We start from the raw sequence: 21,447 nt of genomic DNA on the forward strand, positions 1-21,447 counted from the left end.
ATGTTTAGCTCCTTTTCTCAGTTCACTAATCAGATAGTCATTCCTGCTCTCTTGCGGAGGCTTGATTAAACAGACAGAGATGGTTGGAAAACCACTTTTCCTAACACTGTGCCTCAGAAAGGGCAGACACTCCTATGTCTTGGCCATAGAAGGAGTTAGAGGGGAAGAGAGAGAATAGTTCTCACTAATATGCACCCCCAAAGATATAAATATATGATCTATATAATCAGTTTTTTCTGAGTATTAAAAAATTTGAGGGTAAATATATTACATTTTCAGGTAGTAGCAAAAAGGTGATGCCTCAGAAAACAATGTAATTCAGAGTGAGTTTAATCAATGAAATCTACTCTTTCAAAATGAAGAAGAGGAGTAATAAAGGGAAAAACAACCCAGAAATAGGATAAGGGGAAACTGATTAAAAATAAATATTACAAATATTTGAGAGGCATACTGGGCTGTGAGCTCTACATGACTTAGCTCTGTGGCTGTCATTTTAAAAGCAAACATAATATTAGAAATATGTTAATGGGAATAAGATATGTAAAAATAAGAGTATTGAGGATACTTCCAATGCACATAACAGCATTATATTTGTTTTTGACAAGTAAGTATAAAATGAGAGATGGAAAAAAATAGAAAGTTTCCATAGATGAACATCCAAAGAAAGGATTGAACAGGCAATGTTGAACAGGAGAAAGAACATGCATATGCTTTGAAACACATAGATCTGGGTTGAAATATTAGCCCTATGATGTATCAGTTGCAGGGTGTTAACTATGTTAGTTGAACTCCCGTAGTATCCTTGTTTTGTCTGTGAAATAAGAGCAAATTCATACGGGTGTTGTTGTAGAATACATCACATCATGCCTGGCCTCTGGTAACCTCTCAAACACAAGTAGTTTTCTTACTGCCTGGGAAACATATTATTGAAAAATAGAACCTTAAAGAAATGAATTAATTTGTTTTGAATGAAAAGAGGTGACTTAGCCTGCCTTTTCTTCCAGTAAACAGTCTCTTAATACCCTGAATACTCAATATCCTGAAGAGTCTGAACTAGAAGAAATAGCCTTAAATTGCATCAATTTTCTTCTTGACTTCCTGGGAATATGATACTGGAATAGGTCTTAGGTCCTAGAGTGTCCAAACCAGGAAATCATGCAAAACAGTCATAAATATGTATCTAAATGATTTGAAAATAGCCCAGTCTAATCTTTTCTGCAAGAATTTTAATCACACATGTGGTCTACATGATTGTATGGACTGTGATCCTATCCATTTATTTTGAAGCTGAACTGCCCCTAATATTTTCTGAAATATATTTGTCAATTTAATTCATTATGCATATTAACTCCTAATAAATATTTATTTCTATAGTTTTTACAACTGGGACAGTCATGTTGCTGTTTGGAATTCAACTCCCAACTATGAAGTGATTGCTGATAATCCAGAAGGCTTACTTTTCAAATACAAAAGAGACAGAAAAATTCTCAATGTGGACCCTAAGGTAAGTCTGCTTTTACACTTAGGTATCTCCTCAAATTTTACTGTATCTCTACCATCATTCAAAAATTATTAAATATTTGACCTTAAGCTTTTAAATTTAGAAATGAAAAGCTATGTGGAAACTTAGAGCATCTACTATTCTTAAAGAAAAAAACTTCAAAACAATAAATTATCAGAAATCAACAAGGAAGAATTTGGGGGGAATTTAAGTGGAACTCACGTGTGGGAACACTTCTCCATGCCTGACAGCAGAATTAGGTAAGGGAGCCAGTGACAGCAAATCTGTTTGCTCTGATTCTGGGGAGTCCAGTCACTTTCTGCTCTGAAAAGGGAGATGAGTCATTTAGGGAAGAGAGACTCTCACCTCACATGCGTACCTTTTTTAATGTGACTAACACTGAAAACAGTATTGTGCTTAGTGCATTTCTGAACATTAACTTAGAAAATACATTTGATTTAAATATTTTAAAAACATGTCCCATGATATTTTGAATTTGTTCAAAGACAAATGTTTACATCTTACATATTTTCAAAGACTACATTTACATCATGACTTTTAATCATGATTTGTCATATAGCTGGGGGCGAAGGTTGAAACGTAAAAGTCGTATGCTTGGGTTGCTTTGGTGTTTTTTTTTTTTTTAACTTTTGGAAAACACGTTACTCACATGACAGTATCAGTCTAAAATCCAAAGTCAAGAGAAATAATTCTTCATAGTGAAAGAACAGAAATTGTGTGATATGCCTGGGGTAGGTAAAGGATGGACCGAAGGTAAAGGGGAGTCTTAATCTAAAAAAGTTTTCAAAAAGTTTTTCAAAATAAAAAATATTTAATTTCATATCCACTTAATGTAGTTCTTTGCTCATAAAAAGTACTTAGTAACTATGTGCTTCAAAAAATGAATAAAGGAAATTTTGTAGCAAGAAATAGATTCTTGTCTGAATCAGATACAGCTTCAAACACAAGAAACCCCAAGCTGGTGACTTAAAGAGAAAAGAGACTTCTTTCTCTCCCACTCGTAAGTCTAGATAGTGGCTGTCCAAAGTTGGAGTGGCAGCTACACTGTCATCTGGGCCAAGGTGGCCCTCATCCTCTTAGGCCAACATAGATCTCCAGCCAAAACAACCACCTTTTAAACAGAATGTATGGAAGAAGGTGAGTAGGTACAAAGAACATGCCCCCACTGCCTTGTAAGGAAGTTTCCCCAAAGCTACCACACTCATGGTCCCTTATGTTCCATGGCAAGAGCTTAGTCACACGGCCATATCTTGCTACATGGAAGGCTGGGAAATGTAATCTTTATTTAGGTAGCCATATGTCCAGCTAGAAACAAGAGTTCTACAAAAGGGAGAAAAGAAGTTTGTGCAGACAACTAGTAGTTCTGTTACTAGATTGGTCTTATGGACCCCGCCCCCCACCCTTGTGTCCTAGCCCGGCTGAAGACCCCTGCCTTGGCAGGGGAGCTTCTTTTCCTGTTCAGATTTGCACAGGCAATAACAAAACTGATGCTGAGATTGAAATAACACAGGCTTTATTCAATGGCCAGAGAATGGAGAAGCAGGAACTTAGTGCACAAATCAACTTCTAGTCAGGGGGTGATCAAGGCAAGATTTTTAAAGGTAAGGTTAATGACAGGGAGGCATATGCATTGGCTTTCTGGGAATAGGTGGGGTTCTTCCTGGAACTGGTTGCCACCTCCTTTTTTTCCTTCTATGGTGCAGTACTTCCAGTTATGGCCACTGGCAGGCGTGTCACTTAGCATGATCGTGTATTACAATGAGCGTATGATGGGGCTCAAGGTCTACTGAAGACCAGGTCATCAGCCATTTTAGATTTGGCCGGTTCTAACCAGTTCTGGTGACCTCCTGTTTTTCTATTCTGGCAGTTTCCTGTGAGACAAAGATAACCCTTCTCCACAGCTTACATTCCCTTGGGGGAGGGGGAGAGTTAGAGTTAACAACCATGGTGACAGTTTCTGACCCAACACTATCTCCTTCAAAAGAACACTACTCTCGGGGCCTCCCTGGTGGCGCAGTGGTTGAGAGTCCGCCTGCCGATGCAGGGGATACGGGTTCGTGCCCCGGTCTGGGAGGATCCCATATGCCGCGGAGAGGCTGGGCCCGTGAGCCATGGCCGCTGAGCCTGCGCATCCGGAGCCTGTGCCCCGCAACGGGAGAGGCCACAACAGTGAGAGGCCCGCGTACCGCAAAAAAAAAAAAAAAGAACACTACTCTTTTTTTTTGTTGTTCTCAGGTTTCTCATTAGTAAGATGAGGGACTGGACCTGAGCATCAGTAGGGCCATATTTATTATGAATCTATGAATAGCAGAGAAGTTTATGAATGCATCTTCTCTCTGGTGGTGCCTCTATACTCATCATAGATGGGTGTCAAAATGTTATCATTTGTGGCAAATTACAGAAAACTTAATAAATAGCATTCACAGAGTCTTTTCCTTTTTGAAGGCTAAACTATGTACATAAGAAAAGATATAAATTGATTTATAGAATCATTAAGATGTATGAAACAAATTTTTGAATCAGTTTTGAATGATATCACACAGACTCTTTCAGGGCTCTATTTTAACTGATGCCATATACATATATCAAGAATGTATGTCATGAATTAGAGTTTTTGTCTATGTCTTTGAAGAATCATTATTGAATCCAAACTGCTGCTTGACTGGTTCAAATAACTTTAACTAAAACATGCATTTACAAAGTAATCAATCATGATCTTTCAAAGACTTAGTCAACAATCCATGAAATATAACATCTTCCTCTTTTTTCCTGGAAGAATTTAATTATAACTCAAAAGATTCATGATGAGTCTGAAGGAAAGGTACTTCCAAAATCTTGGAGAATGAACAAGGATTTGGTTAACTAATGATAAGAGTTAAGAATTATTGGGTGAGACATCCAATGATATTTGGGTACTTCTATTTCTTTAAATTTTATTTTAAGCTTATCTTTTTACAGATAAAACCTTACTGGAAAAGAATGTTGGTCTCAGCATTAATAAACAAAATTCTAGGCCTTACTTTACTATTAACTGGCTGCATGGCCTTGAGAAATTCACTTTACCTCCCTAGGCTTTACTGTTCACAACTGGAAGATGAGAGTCTGTTGTTGTTGTTGTTATCATTGTTTTCTGATCTCTGGAGTCCCTCTACAGGCTCAGACATGATTCACAGAGATTCTGACTCAACTGGGCTCAGAAGTACATATTTTCATAAGTGGCCAGTGTGATTCAGCTGTAGATTGCCATGAACCACAATTTGAAAAAGTCTTATCTATAAAAACACAATAATCTCAAGAGATCTGGTACTCTATTCCCAAACACAAGTGTTCTCAAACAAAATATAACACATATATTTTCATTTTTATGGACTAGATATAAAAGTAGCATGTACATCACCTACCTGATTTCTTAGCTTTTTCACCCTCATCAAAGAGCCATGATCCTTTTATATTTCATGCATCCACGTAGCAGCTCTTACAGGCCTGCAGGAGAGTCAAGAAATAAGCTAATATGTCAAGTTTTTTTAACTACAAATAACAATACGAGTTACATTTTTATAGGCAGTATAATAATTTTTAATAATTCTTAATAATAATTCTTAATAATTTTGCTGACAATTCTTCCTAAGATGAACACCTTCTAATAACTCCATAGTTAAAATGCTATAAAATGTTGTAAGAACAGCACAACTCAACTCTCCTTCAAGTACTGTCTTTGAAATATTTTATGCTTAAAATTAAAGGGGTCAAGATAAATGAAAAGTGGAAATACTGGTAAACAGGATGTGTTTCCTTTGTACAACACAGATGTAGACTCATTAATTCTGAAGCATGGTTCCTATGAAACATAGTTGTTTGTGAATGGTAAGAGTGGAAAAAAGAAAATTGTGCAGGTCTTAGAACAAGTAATATGAGTTCATTGGTTAAGAAATTCCCAATGCAATAAGAGTTTGGTTGCACTGAAAACAGGACCACTGGCTTTAACTTCCCTGCAGCTGTATAACATCTGGAACAAATAAGGTCAGTTTCTACTTTTGAGTGAAGAATGCTTGTCTAAGTGATTCACACCCACCAAAATGTTTCCATTGTATTATCTTTAGAAGGACTGAAGGGACGCACTTTGCACTCACTCCTCTGCATTATCTGGACAAATGAGAAAAACTAGGCATTTTTCTTTTGCTTTTAGGAAACATTAACCTGAAAGAGTTTGCTTTGAGTCTTAGCCTAACATAGGTGGTCTAAAACCTTCATGATCTACTAATAAAATGAGAGATTGTAAAAAATGGTTAAAATAGGAAAAATCTTCCACAGTTATACCAGCTTTTTTCCTTTCCCCTCCCCTCTTCTATTTACTAATGTGAGAACCCATCACCTGGAAAAATGTCTGGTTGATAGGTACTTAATATATATTCATGTAACAAATGATTAAATGAATGATTCCCTCCAAACACACAAATATAATGCTATAGTAATTCAAAGTTGAGGAGTGGATTATGTCACAGATGCTTGAGGTAACAGTGATAGCTAGAAAGGGTACAGTTACACCATTCTGTATTGATCCAAGTAAGTCAGAAAATAAATTACAGGAACTTATTGGTGGAAACAGCTAGTGTTGCCATAATTATAGGCTTTGTTGAGGTTATGCAGAAACCTTTATTTTGGTATGTGCTTTCAAGTGTTCTTGTGCAGTCCCAGGAATATGTAATTTAAGCTGTCTCAAATTAAGACTGTTAAATTAGAATATGTTTTTGATTTATGAACAAATTGACACAAACATGTTAAATGACTTGCTCAAGGTCACAGAGTTCATCATTAGTAGAATCTAGCAATGGAGCTTAAACATAAATTTGAGACACCATAGGGAATGTAAAGATGAGCAAGAGTTCAACCCTTGCCCTTTAAGTGCTTGAAAGATTTTTAAGGAAACAGGCATGCAAAAAATATAACTGCAACATAAGGAAGAAAGTGATATGTTTCAAAAAAGAGAAATGCTTTGGGGATTCAGTGGAAGAAGAGATGACTTTTGATCTAAGGCAGGAGCCAGTGGAAAGGGGATGGTGAGGGGACAGCATTGGGGATTATTAGGTGATTATTAATAGAGGAGGTAATCTTTTAACTGAAATTGAAGAATGATTAAGAATTGAACTCATAGAGATGGAGAAGAAGATAATGCCAGGAATGAAACCTATTAACAAAGATAAGGTTGATGAGTGTAAAACGAAGGCAAAGAAAACCTAAATAGTTGAATTTGGCTGCTGAATTGGTTTGGAGAAGGAGCAGAATGGGAATTGAGCATGGAAAGGTCATGAAAAGCCTTGAATGCAAGACTGATGAGGACCTTGGAGTAGACTTGACAGGAAATGGGGAAATATGTCCAGGCTCTTGTGCAGGGAAATAACAGGAAGAAAGTTGTGCTCTAAGGAGATTAGAGGGTGTAGATTATGACAGACTAGGGAGAAAGACTGGAGAAGATGAGAGCATAACAGTAATCCAGGTGAAGAGCAAAGAGAACCAGAATTAGGGGCCCTACCATAGTTAGGATATTTCTGACTTACATTTTTAGTATCACAACTACTTGGCCATCCAGGTAAAGACAAAACTTAGAGAATATACCAATGAAGAAAAAGTGGTTGAGAAATCTCACTTTACTCCAACACTTAGGAAAGAGAAAGAGAGTTAGTTCTAGTTCTGGATGAGTATAGAGAAAAAGGTGAGCTGGATGGATGTTAGTCAGTCTGTCGCCTCTTCATTCTTCCTTCCATCCTCCTGTTCCTCATCTGATGTTTACCGAGTAACTACTGGGCACTCTGAGGTATAAAAATGGACCAGAAAGGTGGGTTTCTTGCCCTAAAAAGCTGATAGGTAAATTGGTGGGTGGGTGAGAACATAAAATACGCACAGAAATGGCAAGCTGGAAAGTGACCTGAGAGGAAAGAAAATGCTCTAAGAATTCAAAGGAGGCAGAAGTTAATTTGGACCTAAGGCATTCAAAAAAATGTTAATGAAAGAGAGAGCATCTGAACTGGATCTTGAAGGATGAGTATGGTGAAAACAGGAGGACTGGAGCCAAGGAGTATTCTGATAGGAAGGAACATCACATAAAAGGTATGGAAGCACAGAGCATGCGGCTACGTGGGAAGGGAGAGGAGCTCCTTTTGGCTAAAGAGTCATTCTCAGCATGGGCCAGACATCAGAACCACCCAGAAAGTTTTAGAATATTTGATCCCCAAAGATTCATCCCCAAAGATTCTAGTTTAATTGGTCTGGGTGGAAGGCCTGGGCATCCATACTTTTTAAAAGCTCTCAGGTGATTCTTAACTGCAAGCAGGGTTGAGACCAAGGTACAGGAAAGAGAAATAGCAGAGAAGTTGTGAGAGAAAATTGAACTCCAAGAGTGGAAGCCAAATCTAATGAGTTTTTGCCATTCTTCACAGTTCAATGAAAATCTGTACCATTTGTGTTATGACTTAGAATAAAAAATTCTGAGTACAAAAATGATTAAGACATTTTGAAAGGAGGATTTTTTTCTGTTGGCTAAACTCCAATTGGTGTTCAAAAGAAAATCAATTGTATGAAAAATGTGAAATTCAGTAAGACAGAGGCTCCTTTTTGTTACTTTGTTCAGTGTCTAATAGAGTGCATTTGAATATAGTTCCCTGATAAATAGCTGATAACAAAAACAAGCAAACAAACAAACAAACAAAAATGTTAAAAGATCTTAGAGATGCGTGGTTTCTATTAGATGTAAAAAATTGAAACAAAAGACATTATTATAGCATAAACCTTTCTGGTTCACCCTGAGTGTCACAGAACTTGGACAGTATGCAATGCAGACTGTGCATTGATTTAGCAGGATGTATTTCTTTTCTCTTTACATATCAATACTCCTGTCTATACAGCAAGCACTCCCCAACCCAGTCTCCTCTTTTTGAAAATTACAACTGTTCAAACATAAAACTGTGCTACTTTGGAATGCAAACTGTTATCACAAGAGCTCTTCATCAACATCCAGCCCACCATGGCTTGATTAGTAGCAATTTCCTTCACTTCAATATAACATTTCCCCTTCCTCTCTCTTAATGCCAGCCAATCAGAAGAACACTAGGCTCCACCCCCTAGAGGTTGAAACTGCATCAGTCTGTGGCAAGGCCCAGGAATTCGTATTTTTTTTAATATTTTATTTTATTAGAGTATAGTTGATTTACAATGTTGTGTTAGTTTCAGGTGTATAGCAAAGTGATTCAGTTCTACATTTATATATATTTTTTCTTTTTCAGATTCTTTTCCCATATAGGTCATTACAAAACATTGAGTATAGTTCCCTTTGTTATACACTGGGTCCTTGTTGTTTCTGTTTTGTTTGTAGTAGTGTGTATATGTTACTCCCAAATTCCTTATTTATGCCCCACCCTACCTGTCCCATTTGGTAACCATAGGTTTGTTTTCTATGTCTGTGAGTCTATTTCTGTTTTGCAAATAAGTGCATTTGTATCATTTTTTTAGATTCCAGATATAAGTGATATCATATGATATTTGTCTTCTGTCTGACTTATTTCACTTAGTATGATAACCTCTAAGTTCATCCATGTTGCTGCAAATGGCAATATTTCATTATTTTTTATGGCTGAATAGTATTCCATTGTATATATATATATCACATCTTCTTTATCCATTCATGAGCCAGTGGATATTTAGGTTGCTTCCATGTCTTGACTATTGTAAATAGTGCTGCAGTGAACATTGGGGTGCATATGTCTTTTTGAATTATGGTTTTCTCCAGATATATGCCCAGGAGTATTTTTAAATATCTCCTCAGGTGAGCTTAAAGATTAGCTGGATTTGATATATACTGCTTTTCATAGTGATATATCATTAGCTATTGTTTTACCTTACCATATATCAGTAAAGTAATCAAACTTCATTCCTCTAAAACACCTTTTAAGTCAACAGTCTTAATTTTAAGTAGTCTAAATTACACATTCCTGAAACTGCACAAACTGACTACAAAGTACAAACCATACACCAAAGGCTTCTGGATAACCTCCACAGTAATATGAATGACCGCAGTAGATGTTTCCACTGATAAATCGCCACTATTTTTCCTTCCCTACTTGGATCATTATAGAATGAGGGTGATGGTACTCATTCTTGCTGTCATGGCCTCATCAAGAATCATTTTGTCAGGTAGGTTTGCCCAGAGGCTTATATGAAACATACATGACAGAGACTTATAAAGCATAAACTGAAACGTAGGGCAGAAACCCTTTCTGGTCTCTAGTGCTAGCATATGGCAGGTGCTTAGTAAACATCTGTGGAATGAATAAACTGAATATTAAATATTTGTTAAAGAAATGAATAGGAGGGCCAAAAATTTCCTGGAAACTTTTGAGGTTAACTTTAAAATATTTTAGGATCTTAGACATTTGAAACATATGTAGAGTTAATACTATTTCTAAAGAGTTGAAAATTGCCAGAGTAATTGACTCTGGTGCTTTTCTGTCCTTGGTAGGTGAGTTAACCCTGGGGGTCCTTTGCTGAACTTTGAAGTGCTGAATCTAGGTGTCCAGGACAATGGCGCTGTGTTAGGTTCTTGGTATTTTATTATTTTTTTAAATGAATGTATAATCATTATTGTGTATGATACAGATGCAAAAAGACACAAAAAATCAAAAAGCCAAATTTTACTTTCTTTTTCTATGAGCAAAACAATATCTAGGTGAACAAGGTTTAAAATTAAATTAACTTCTACTAATGAAAACATATGTTTTCGTTTTGGGGGGGTTTGCTTGTTTGTTTGCTGAATTTAGAGGACGATTCCAGCAATACCTCCTCACAGCTCCTCTCTCCTCTGTTCCGCAAACCCCTAACCAAACACTTGCTACTATTAGTAGGAAAGGTGTTAATTGCCTCCTAATGCTGCCTCCCAGTTCATTGACTATGTTAGACTCATCTGGGCTTGTCACAGGCTGAAATTTCTCTTCTCAAAATGGTGGCCCATAACATTCCTACATCCTTTCCGCAGATGGTTTGAATTTATTCTCTTGAAGCTCCACCCTCACTGAAGGTCCTCAGTTTTACAGTCTGTCTTTTTACAGGGCCCAGGTATATTTCCTATTGTATAGTTTTAAAAAGAACCCATATTGACTAGAATAGGTTTAAGAGAAGCTATGATTTCTTCAAAGTCTGCAACAGCATTCCCTCAACTCCATGCAAACTTGAATTAATGGGGCAGGGGATACTTACTGAATCACCAGCACCACTTTTTTGGCTCCTGGATTTTCCTCAGAGGGCTCTTGTAAAAGTTGCTTTTTAACTGTGGCACAGTCACAGTTATTAAGTAAAGCGGAGACCTTGCCAACTTTCTGGTTTTGCTGCCCAAATTACTGAATGTTTGGTTGATTATACACCTAAAACACCCACATACTAAGAAGCTTTTAAACATTTTCTCCCCTGGGAAATCACCTGGTATACCTGAACTGGAAGTCCACCACATATAAATTAAGTATTTACTCAACTAACTGCTAAAATCAATGGCCTTGAAGAATACATTAAAAATTACACAACAGAGCTTGGCTTTTATGAATTAAAACTCCTAAAACTTAAATGTGATGACCTCTTCTCAACCTGGAAAACTGATTTTAATTCTTATGCAGTATTATGCAACAACCCCTAGAGATAAGCACATTGTTGTTAATTGTCCAATATATGAACTCATATATAAGGTGTAGCACAGAAAAGGTGAGCTGGAAGAAAGAAACAATATATATATATATATAATTTAAAATTATTATATATATATATATCAATGCTTAGTAATGAAAGTATGAATGATAACCCTTCACCGTCCAAGTTGAATATCTGCTGTGAAAAGAAAAGTGCATATTTCAATAAAACATACATGACAAAGGAAAATTGCTGTTTTAAGCCTCCGACTAGGAAAGCCTAATCAAACATTATGCCAATGGTAAAACAGACCAAAACAGAAATGAGAATGGAGAAATTTGAGGAAGAGAGCTTTAGCCCTAATTCATGCTCACTTTTTTGCAAAATTTGTCACAAATCAGGACAAGGAAGGAAAGAGTGGAAGGTTAGTTTCTTGGCTAAATGAAAGGTTTAAGTAAGAACAAAATAATTGTTTCCTTCATGATTTCAAAGACTGATAACTAATGATAGAGAAGCAGGCACCAGAAACACAGAATCAGGTGTGGAGTCATTGTTGATGCAATACCACAGTTAATGGATCATTTCTAATTCAAAGAGAGCATGATTTCTTCTGGGTCTCAATAGTTGAACACGTAGTCAGCTCCTTAACGATTCACCACCCCAGCAGATGCTTACAGTTTCTGAGTCACTGAAATCCTAAAGCAGGTTGAGGGATATTGAAATATATTGGAAAATGGAACACACTAGCATGAATAGTGATCAAGTCCATTGGCAAGAGAGAAAAATCTCATGTTGATAACTTCTAAATGGTTACTGCTGCTTGGGATGTCTTCAGCATAAGTATTGGTGGCCTCAGTGATACACATAGCCTCAAATAGCTGAAGCAAGAGTAAAAAACACAATAAAACAAACAAACAAATGGCAGCCCCAACTTGGTAACCCAGAACACTGCCTTAACAAGCACATGAGGCTGCTCTCCAGAGAATAGGTTCTTAACCTTTTGGGAAACACAACTTATTTTAACAATCTGATACATTTTATGGATTTGCTCAGAAAAGAAAATGCACACATGGGGCCACACACAGGGTAATATAATAATATTTTAGGATATTCACAAGACCTGCCTAAGTCTTTTAATGAATTCCACTTGAGAACTGAAGACCTAAGGGCTCTCCAAAATGCCTGGGATCAATTGAAAGGGGCTAGAAGAACAACAGGACAAGTGGGAAAGTGTGGGGAATAACCACCAGGACTCAGGCAGGGAAAAGCTGTTTAAGAGGGCAATAGGTAAAATGAGTTGGAGTTAAATAGATCTTATCCGCTTCGTGATTAGGGCAAATTACTTAACCCTTTTGGAGCATTTCTCTACCTCGGTTTTCTCATCTGCTAAATCTGTAAAAAACAACCATTTTACACAAGGTTTTTGTGCTGATTAAATAAGAGAACGTGTTTAATGTGCTATTGAATAGGTGCTCTGTGAATAGATATTGTTTCCTGGTGGTGTATCAACTTAGAAAAAAAATGAAAGTTCTAAAAGAATTTCATTTTTTTATTGGAATAGTTAAAAACTGGGTATAATCCATATGTCCATGACTGGGCAATGATTAAATAAATTATGATACATCATCACAGTGAAATAGTATGAAGCAGTTTTAAAAACGACTTAAAGCTATACTTATTGAAGTTGATGTGTTAGTATGGATAGATATTTATTTACACTATTAAATGGAAAAATCAAGCTGTAAAACAATATTCTACCCTATAAAGTACTCATCATTTATATAAGAATTTCCCACTGATGGACATTTAGGTTGGCTTCTGTTTTTCTCCCTAGGTTTAAATAACAACTCTCTATAACCAAGTTTCTGATTTTTTCTTTAAGTTGGACTCCTAAAAACGAAATTGCTTTGTCAAAAGATACATACATTGTAAAGCTTTAGAGAGATATTGTCAAATCACTTGGCAGTTAACCCATATCAATTTACAATTATACCTGAACTGTTTAAGACTGCCCCCAAACCATGCTCTATTTATTTTGCATACTTTTGAAGCTTTGTTAATTTTATAGTTCAGATTAATTGAGGGTCACTTTGATTTTCATTTTCAATTATTATCAGGGATGAACATTTCTTTCACATGCATGTTAGTATATTGCCCTCTACACACTTTTCTATGGCGTTTTAGTAGGTTTTTTTTTTCATTAAATTTAAAGTATGAAATGTAGAAAATCTTTGGCTTTCATATTTCTTTGTGACACATTCCAATTTAGATATCTATCTTTTCACATTTATAATATTTTTGGCATACAAATTTTAAATTTTATATAGTCCAAACTATTGATTTCCCTTTCTGATTTCTTCCCATGTTTCTATGTTTAAAAAGATTCCCATACTAAGAATGGGCAAGTATTTAATGATATTTTCTTGTAGATTCGTTTATGGTTTCCTTTATACATTTAAATCTATAACTTTTCTCAGATTTTGTAGAGTAAGTTTAGAGTCCTTTTACTTTGTTTGGTCAATTATTCTTTTTCAGTTATTTATAACCAATGATCTTATCCCAGTGTCTTGTTTTACTCATATTTTATATTTGTCTTGGAGTCCCCATCTCTCCTGGGCCAGGCTCCGGACGTGCAGGTTCAGCGGCCATGGCTCACAGGCTCAGCCGCTCCGCGGCATGTGGGATCCTCCCAGACTGGGGCACGAACCCGTGTCCCCTGCATCGGCAGGCGGACTCTCAACCACTGCGCCACCAGGAAAGCCCAGGCAGAAGTCTTTTAGCAAGTCCTTACAGTGCTGTGAACTTGGAGTCAGAGTTTTCTAAGTGCAGAATTTTCTCAACGAACTGCATTGTTTGTTGTTGTTGTTGTTGTATATGTGATATTATTTCTAGCATTCTTGTTATCTATCATTAAGGATATAAAATGAGCATGTATCAAAGATTTTTAACTCATTAATTAATGAGGAACTGGTAGATGTTACTATTGATTCCAAGAAGAATTCAGAGCAGAGACATATAAAGGGAAAAAGAAATTTTGAAATGAATTTACAACTAGATGCAAAACTGGTCTATCAAAATCAGTGCAAAACTTAGTTGCAGTCCATCAAACACAACTTCTTTGCATTTATAGAGACAAGAATTGTTTGCATTATTATCAGATTTCTACCACTTACAGAGTTGTAATATCAATCAAAGATGAGAAAAGCTAAATTAGTAAGTAGTCAAGATAGTCACCATTTGTTTCTTGCCCTTTCAGTCTCTCACAACTTTCCCTGACAGTCTCCTCCCTTCTTTTTATCATAATAATTTCAAAGAAAGATTATTCTTATAAAATAAAGCTGGTCTCATTAGAGTTGACTGATTTTTTACATAGGTGAAGTAAAAATTTTATTTTACTATATTGGACACCTTAAGTTGCCCATGTAAACCCTAAATCCATAAAATTTTGAACAAATACTAAATTAAACTGTGCTTGGAAATTTTCATAAGAACTCTCAAATTGGATTTTTAAAAACCTCTATTATTTGTTGACCTGAGGCTAGGAAACCAAGCCCAAGGAATGCTCAAGTTAGTTACACAGAATATATAATATTCTTGGATTTTTTAATCCAATAAATAGGCCAGAGCTTCGTAGGCATTGCTTCCATAAGTAAAGTCAAACTTAATCCCTGAAGAGTGGCTGTTTCTACCTGATTAAATAAGCATTATTTTCAAGTATGACATTCTAGGCAAGGCCCTGATTTTATAGTTTGTACAATTATATTATGTACAATTATAGATGACGGAGCATTATTGAACCTATGCAAATAGCTAAATGTCCATGGAAAGTCAGGAGACTTAATATAAATTTCTGAATCCTGGAAGAGAAGTGGGAATCAAGTATCAGTTAAAAATGTTTCACTTCAAAAGAAAAAAAAAAAAAAAGGGCTTACCTGGTGGCGCAGTGGTTGAGAGTCCGCCTGCCGATGCAGGGGACACGGGTTCGTGCCCCAGTCCGGGAAGATCCCACATGCCGCAGAGCGGCTGGGCCCGTGAGCCATGGCCGCTGGGTCTGCGCGTCCGGAGCCTGTGCTCCGCAACGGGAGAGGCCACAACAGTGAGAGGCCCGCGTACCGCACAAAAAAAAAAAAAAAAGTTTCACTTCAGTTTACAAAAGCAGACTTTACTAAATTGCAATGGGTTACATATTGCTTAACAAGAGAGAGATAGGGTAGTTCTTATATATCTGAAAATAGAACCTTAAAAGAATATCAAGAATATTCCAGACAAATAGCCACAGTATAATTTCTCATATTAGTTCATTCAGTCTTATTATAATTGATTCCTGTTCCACTGGATCTTTGGTTAGCTGTCCTATGCAGTCCTCTCGTTTGGTCATAACAGGACCTGGAAATCCTGACTCAGTCCATCGGCGGTGCAGTTTGGAAGTTGTCTAATCTATGTCAGCTCAGCTTTGAAGTGTCAATAATTGAAGTACCTGGTATAGTTCTTTTCTACAATATTCTGACACTTTTTTTCTTAGTTGAAGACAGATTCTCACCTGTAACTATAAGAGAGACTTCAAGGAAGCATCAGAGTAAAACAATACCATCTGTAGGTGATAGGGACTTAAAATGGTTGAGTGATTTATTACTAATAATTTTCAAATGTGAACGGTCTGATGAGCGTTCATAATAAGAATAATGCAGAAAACAAAATGGTTAGTGCTTTCTGTGGCATGCAAAACGAAGATGATAAAGCCATTCCCTGCCCCCCCCCACAAAAAAATGACAAACCATCTAAGGATAATGCTTAAATTTATTTTAAACGAAGTTTGTGAGTGCTGTATTTGATTCAGAAAAATGGATGAAAATAATTTTATAGAGGAAGAACTATTGAGATATGACATAAAATAATCCTGAGATATAATTATTTATACCAGTAACATCAAGTAAGAGTTTCAGTAAGTCTGCAGTAGGACCTAAACATTTGTATCATTAAAAACAAGAGCTGAAATTATGACAGATAACATTATACTACTGTTGTCTAATATCATCAGACTCAGTACCACCAGAACTCTGCTAAATATAGCAAAACCTGATGGAAATATTCCTAAGAGTTGCAATCAGTGTTTTCCCTGAGGGTAAAGCCATATTATAAGACAGCAAGAGCAATGACATAACTCCAGGGACTTCCCAAAAAGCACACAAAATATCTGAAATATTTATGTTAATAACATTATACCTATACAAATCTAACCCCGGCAAGGCTGAGCACCTCTTCTGATTTAAACTCTTCCCGCAGAATTCTACAGAAAAATCTAATTCTTTCTGGCGCTTCTTTTCAAAGGTGAAAAAATAAATCTTTGTGATTTTTCCAGCGGCCCTCTGGAAAATCGCAAATATAGTTTCTGGTGTAAAATATATCTGGAAGGTCTTAATTTTTTCTATACTTAGGATCGAATTATGGAAAGTCAAAAATCAGGAAAAAAAATTATCAGAAGATATTTGGACACTTGATCAAGATAGGATCAAGGTGCTACAAAAAAAATAATACTGAGTTAACTAATTAAACATTTAAGACAACAAAACGTTTAAAAATAAAGATTACATTAACATGATTGTAAAGAACCTTAGCTCTTTATAAGTGAGGAATTTTTGTTCTTTGCTTTCTTTTATTTGTTTCTTATTTTTTCTTTTTCTTAAACAATCAAGGATGTAATAAATTCATCATAAAGCACAGAAAATTATTCTTGTAAGACACAATTTGCTACCTAGACAGAATACACAGAAGGTTTTAAAAAAAAAGAAAAGAAAAGACTTTCATATAGTAGGCAAAGGAATTAGCCAGTAATCAAGTCCATCAAGACAGGTCAAACTTAACTAAAATTTAGCACATTTCATCACTTCTATTCAGACTCAAGTACTATAAACCAAGGAAAGGAAAATTTACTTCCGAATTTTGTCCTTCATTTTGCTTTTTCATATCACAGCAATTCTCAGGCGATCCATGAACTCAAAATAATTTTTATATTAATAGTAAGATGTTATTTCTGTTAACATTTCAATTATATTCATCATAGCTATGATCAAATGAATCAGTATTTTAAATTTGCTCAATTTCCACTTCTAGTATGGTAAATATTGACAGTTATAATCCACATAAAAGTTCTTTGTGGTCTTCAGTAAGTCCCAAGATTTTACAGAGGTTCTGAGATAGAACAAAAGAGAGAAAAATAAAAGCCTGAAAAGCACTACTATATATACATTATATAGTTATGTTTAATATATATTGTGTATAATTATAACAATGTATAGCAGTGATTTTTTTTAAAGATTTAATTTTATTTATTTTTGGCTGCATTGGGTCTTCGTTGCTGCACCTGGCCTTTTTCTAATTGCGTCGAGCAGGGGCTACTCTTCATTGCCGTGTGCGGGCTTCTCCTTGTGGTGGCTTCTCTTGTTGCAGAGCACAGGCTCTAGGAGCACAGGCTTCAGTAGTTGTGGCTTGCGGGCTCTAGAGCACAGGCTCAGTAGTTGTAGTGTACGGGCTTAGTTGTTCCACGGCATATGGGATCTTCCTGGACCAAGGATCGAACCCGTGTCCCCTGCATTGGCAGGCAGATTCTTATCAACTGAGCCACGAGGGGAGTTTCTATAATAGTGATTATATATATATAAACATATTTAAATTATAAATATATAAAATTTATATAAATTATATTTATAAATATATAAATTATAAATATATAAATGTATAAGTTATATGTAAATTTGTTATATGTTTATATAGATATGTCTAATTACTACTATATACTGTTATAAAGCCTCCACTATAGGATATAACTACTTTCTCTCTGAAACACAAAAGCAAAGAGACAGTGTTATTAGTCTGTCCCTATTGCTTATGATGTAGTCTCAACCATTCATATTAATTGTGATTTTTAACCAAAGTCACTTCTATTTCATAGGGAAAACTAGAGGTAGATAACTAAGTACTGTCTCTCTCCCAAAAGCATTTTAACAGACAAGCAAAGTTTATATTACATCTTTGTACAGCCACCCACAGATCTTTTTAAAAAGACAAAATGAACAGTTCATTAACATGACCCAAGATAGGAACTTTCCATTGGTTATAAGCAAAGTATATAAACTTAAAATTATGCCTAATAATTAGGCATCAAATTTTCAGTATTCTATCATAATTAGAAACTATCTGGATATCATATGAATATTCATTATGTAATTCAACCTAATAGCCATCTAAGTTTTTATGTTACTTAAAGATCTGGGGAATTATATTCAGGCTGACACAATAAACAAAATTACTGTTGACATAAAGTTGTCAGAATAATGATTTGAGTTTGTTGAATACAGACTTACATTTCTCATTATCTTAAAGATTGTGTTGGAGTAACGTTAACTTATTTGACCAGTATATCTCAATAAGTTTAAAAAAAGTAAACCCAAGTACAGTAGAATAAAATGTATATGCTTATGTTATACCTAACATTGATAAATCAGAGGACAAGCTGTTTGCATTAAACCAAAATTATTACAGTAGTCTGGTTTACCAAATATTTATCTCAATTATATGACCTTAAGTTGTTTAAACATTTCTGTGAGAATAACTTTTTAAGGATAGCACATTTAGAGTATCCAAACTTTAATTTCCATATTTTCCTGGAAGTTTATAAATATTTGACTTACATAAGAACTTATTTGTATAAGAACTCTATAGGCCAATCAGAACAGAGTTTCTTTAATTTAGGAGACTTTTAAATCTAATTTATGAATTCCTCCAGAGATAGGAAAATATTATATACTCACACATAAAGATACAAAGGCCTTTCTGAATTCTAAGCATATATACACACAGACATGTAGGGAACTTATAGCTTCAAATCTAAACATTAGCCACAGTTCAAAAGTAAACGCAAAGAATTTACCAGTCCATATATCAAAGAGTTGTCCTCTTTCCTGATGTGCGTGGGATTCTTAATTTCTTCAAAATAGACAAGTAAACAAATAAATAAAAAGTGCTAACAAATCAGATTCTCTGTTATTTCTCCCTCAAGAAAGAATAAATCTCGGTGATCTATTAATCTATTTACAGAGATCACTAAGGTTAAGACATAAAATCAAATTTCAAATCATTGTTGTCACCAATGGGTGACAACATTGGGGGAATGTGGGAATAATAAATGTGGGAATAATGTGGGTGGGGGAATAATTATTCATTGTAAAAGTTCCAAAAACACAAACAAAATGCAAAAATAGCAAAAAGGAAGATATGTAAAGTAACAGAGGATCAACAAAGTTAAATAAAATTAATTTACAAATTGGTACAAAGCAGGTCCCAATACAGGGCAATAATCAATTGCATGCCACTGGGCACAATTAATTTGCATCTTTGTAGACCAGAATATATTGCATTATTATCAGTTTTCTCCAACTTAAATATTTTTTAAATGGCACAAAAACGTGGACGGGTAAGCCACTCGAGACACCCACTCTTTTTGTTTTACCCATTTCAAAATCTTTACAATTTTACAAACTCTATTTAACCAAAGATGGGTCAAATATATTATTTCTCACTAGTGTAAGAAAATGAATACTATGGGGAAAAGGCAATATCAAAGCTTCTCTCTAGTCCCAGATCTAAATTTCTTATCATCTCTTCCTACAAGAGAAGGAGAGAGAGCGAGTAACATCATTCTTTTGTACTTCAAATATAGAAAAGGCCCAATGACTAATATTTTGCAATTGTAGATATTGTCTGACTTGTTTAGCAACTGTTTTCTCTTACCAGTATCACATTAGTGAACGCTTGCCCCCATAGGTGTTCCCTAGGAGCCTGTAAGCATGACAGACTATCGTGAATAAAGGCAAAAGGACCAAACTTTTTTCACAGATTACAATACAAAGGCGAAAAAAAAGTAGATCAAATAGTTTTTAAACTGATAAGAAGTTTTTTATGAAACCCACCAGGGACAGGTAGTTAGTTCCACTAGTCTGAACCAATTCCAAACTTGAGACATTTTTATTTGACAAACTTGAAATCAAGATAGTGTTCTTTTTGACTTATTACCCTGCAATCACATGTGTTTACCCTTCCCTGGGAACTTTACAGAGTTAGTGACCCATGGGGTTCAGCAGAATCTAGACAAGCATGAACCTGGGGAACACTGCTTTGATCCTAGATATTTTCAGTAATGTCACAACCCAGGGCCTCAAAGCTCCTGATTGGAATTATTACCGCTCCTGAGAAAAATAATCTGGGGGGAATCACAAACATATTTCCATGGCCACAGCCTTCTTAATTCTGTTTGCTACAACATTGAAGCACGAAGAAAATTCATTTAATGCTAATTATTTTCATGGACTCGACTGATTAACGATATGATTTATATATTTTAGGCTCAACCAGGTGACAACTCTACTAGAACCCCTATCCAGACAGAGCTCTACATACAAGCTGTCATTTTTGACCACGTTTCCAGAAGAAAGACTTAACTACCAACATGTTAGATGGTTTCCTAATGGTTTGCTAAATTTAAATGACTCCTGTAACCAGAAGCAAATTAGAATAATAAATGAGTCCTGTAGCTATAAGGCAAATCAGAATAATAAAAGTTGATAAAGAAATTAGAAAGAAAATCATGAACTTGACTATCTGTATTGTGGTACAAATAACTTCTTAATCTGATTTGAGGTTTTTCTAAATTTTTTTCCCCTAAACCCTGAAGCTAATTGCAATAGTTCATGGGAGAAAATCTTGTTGCTACTTCAAAGATATAGTAATTAGTGACTTCTTTTGTACCTCAGATTTTCCACATTTCCAAATGTTCCAAAAATGTTCTGGGTCCTGCTATTGCCAAGTATAGCAGGCCAAGCCTTATACCACATGACAGTGCTATCTCCCGAAATCACTGGAAGACAGGCATAAGGAAATATAAATACAAGGTTTTTAGTAGCACTACAAGAGGAAATATAATCTGAAATATCCCATGAGATGATTTATAAAATGATTGAAGTGTTTGATATGTTTATGTACCTGGACAGTATGAACCCCATGACAATAAAGCTGAGAAAATGAAATCTAAAGGAAACCAGAAGATTTTAGAGAAATGAGGACCTCAGAAGACTGAAGAACACGTTTTCCTAATATGCCCCTGCAGGTGGCTTTTATGCAGAAAAGATGTTCAGAGGCCATTTGTGATTTAAGATTAATATTTGGCTCTTCCTCTTCTCCTTTCCATTGTCTTTCTTCCCTTTCTAAAC

At 35.5% G+C, this 21,447-nt stretch overlaps 1 protein-coding gene across 2 annotated transcripts in view; it reads left to right on the forward strand.

The window, feature by feature from the left end:
• Positions 1-20,791, forward strand: part of CFAP299 (cilia and flagella associated protein 299) — a gene marked incomplete at its 5' end in the record, with an annotated part of 640,072 nt that extends 619,281 nt beyond the window's left edge. For both annotated transcript variants that reach the window (XM_081232737.1, XM_081232738.1), the window contains 2 exons: positions 1,375-1,504; positions 20,584-20,791. In XM_081232737.1, the coding sequence (XP_081088863.1) occupies positions 1,375-1,504; positions 20,584-20,679 (226 nt within the window). In that variant the 3' untranslated portion in view covers positions 20,680-20,791. The remainder of the gene's footprint in view (positions 1-1,374; positions 1,505-20,583) is intronic.
• Positions 20,792-21,447: the final 656 nt, after the last annotated feature.

This window comes from Mesoplodon bidens (assembly GCF_964165515.1).
Source record: "Mesoplodon bidens genome assembly, chromosome: 1".
Classification (NCBI taxonomy): domain Eukaryota; kingdom Metazoa; phylum Chordata; class Mammalia; order Artiodactyla; family Ziphiidae; genus Mesoplodon; species Mesoplodon bidens.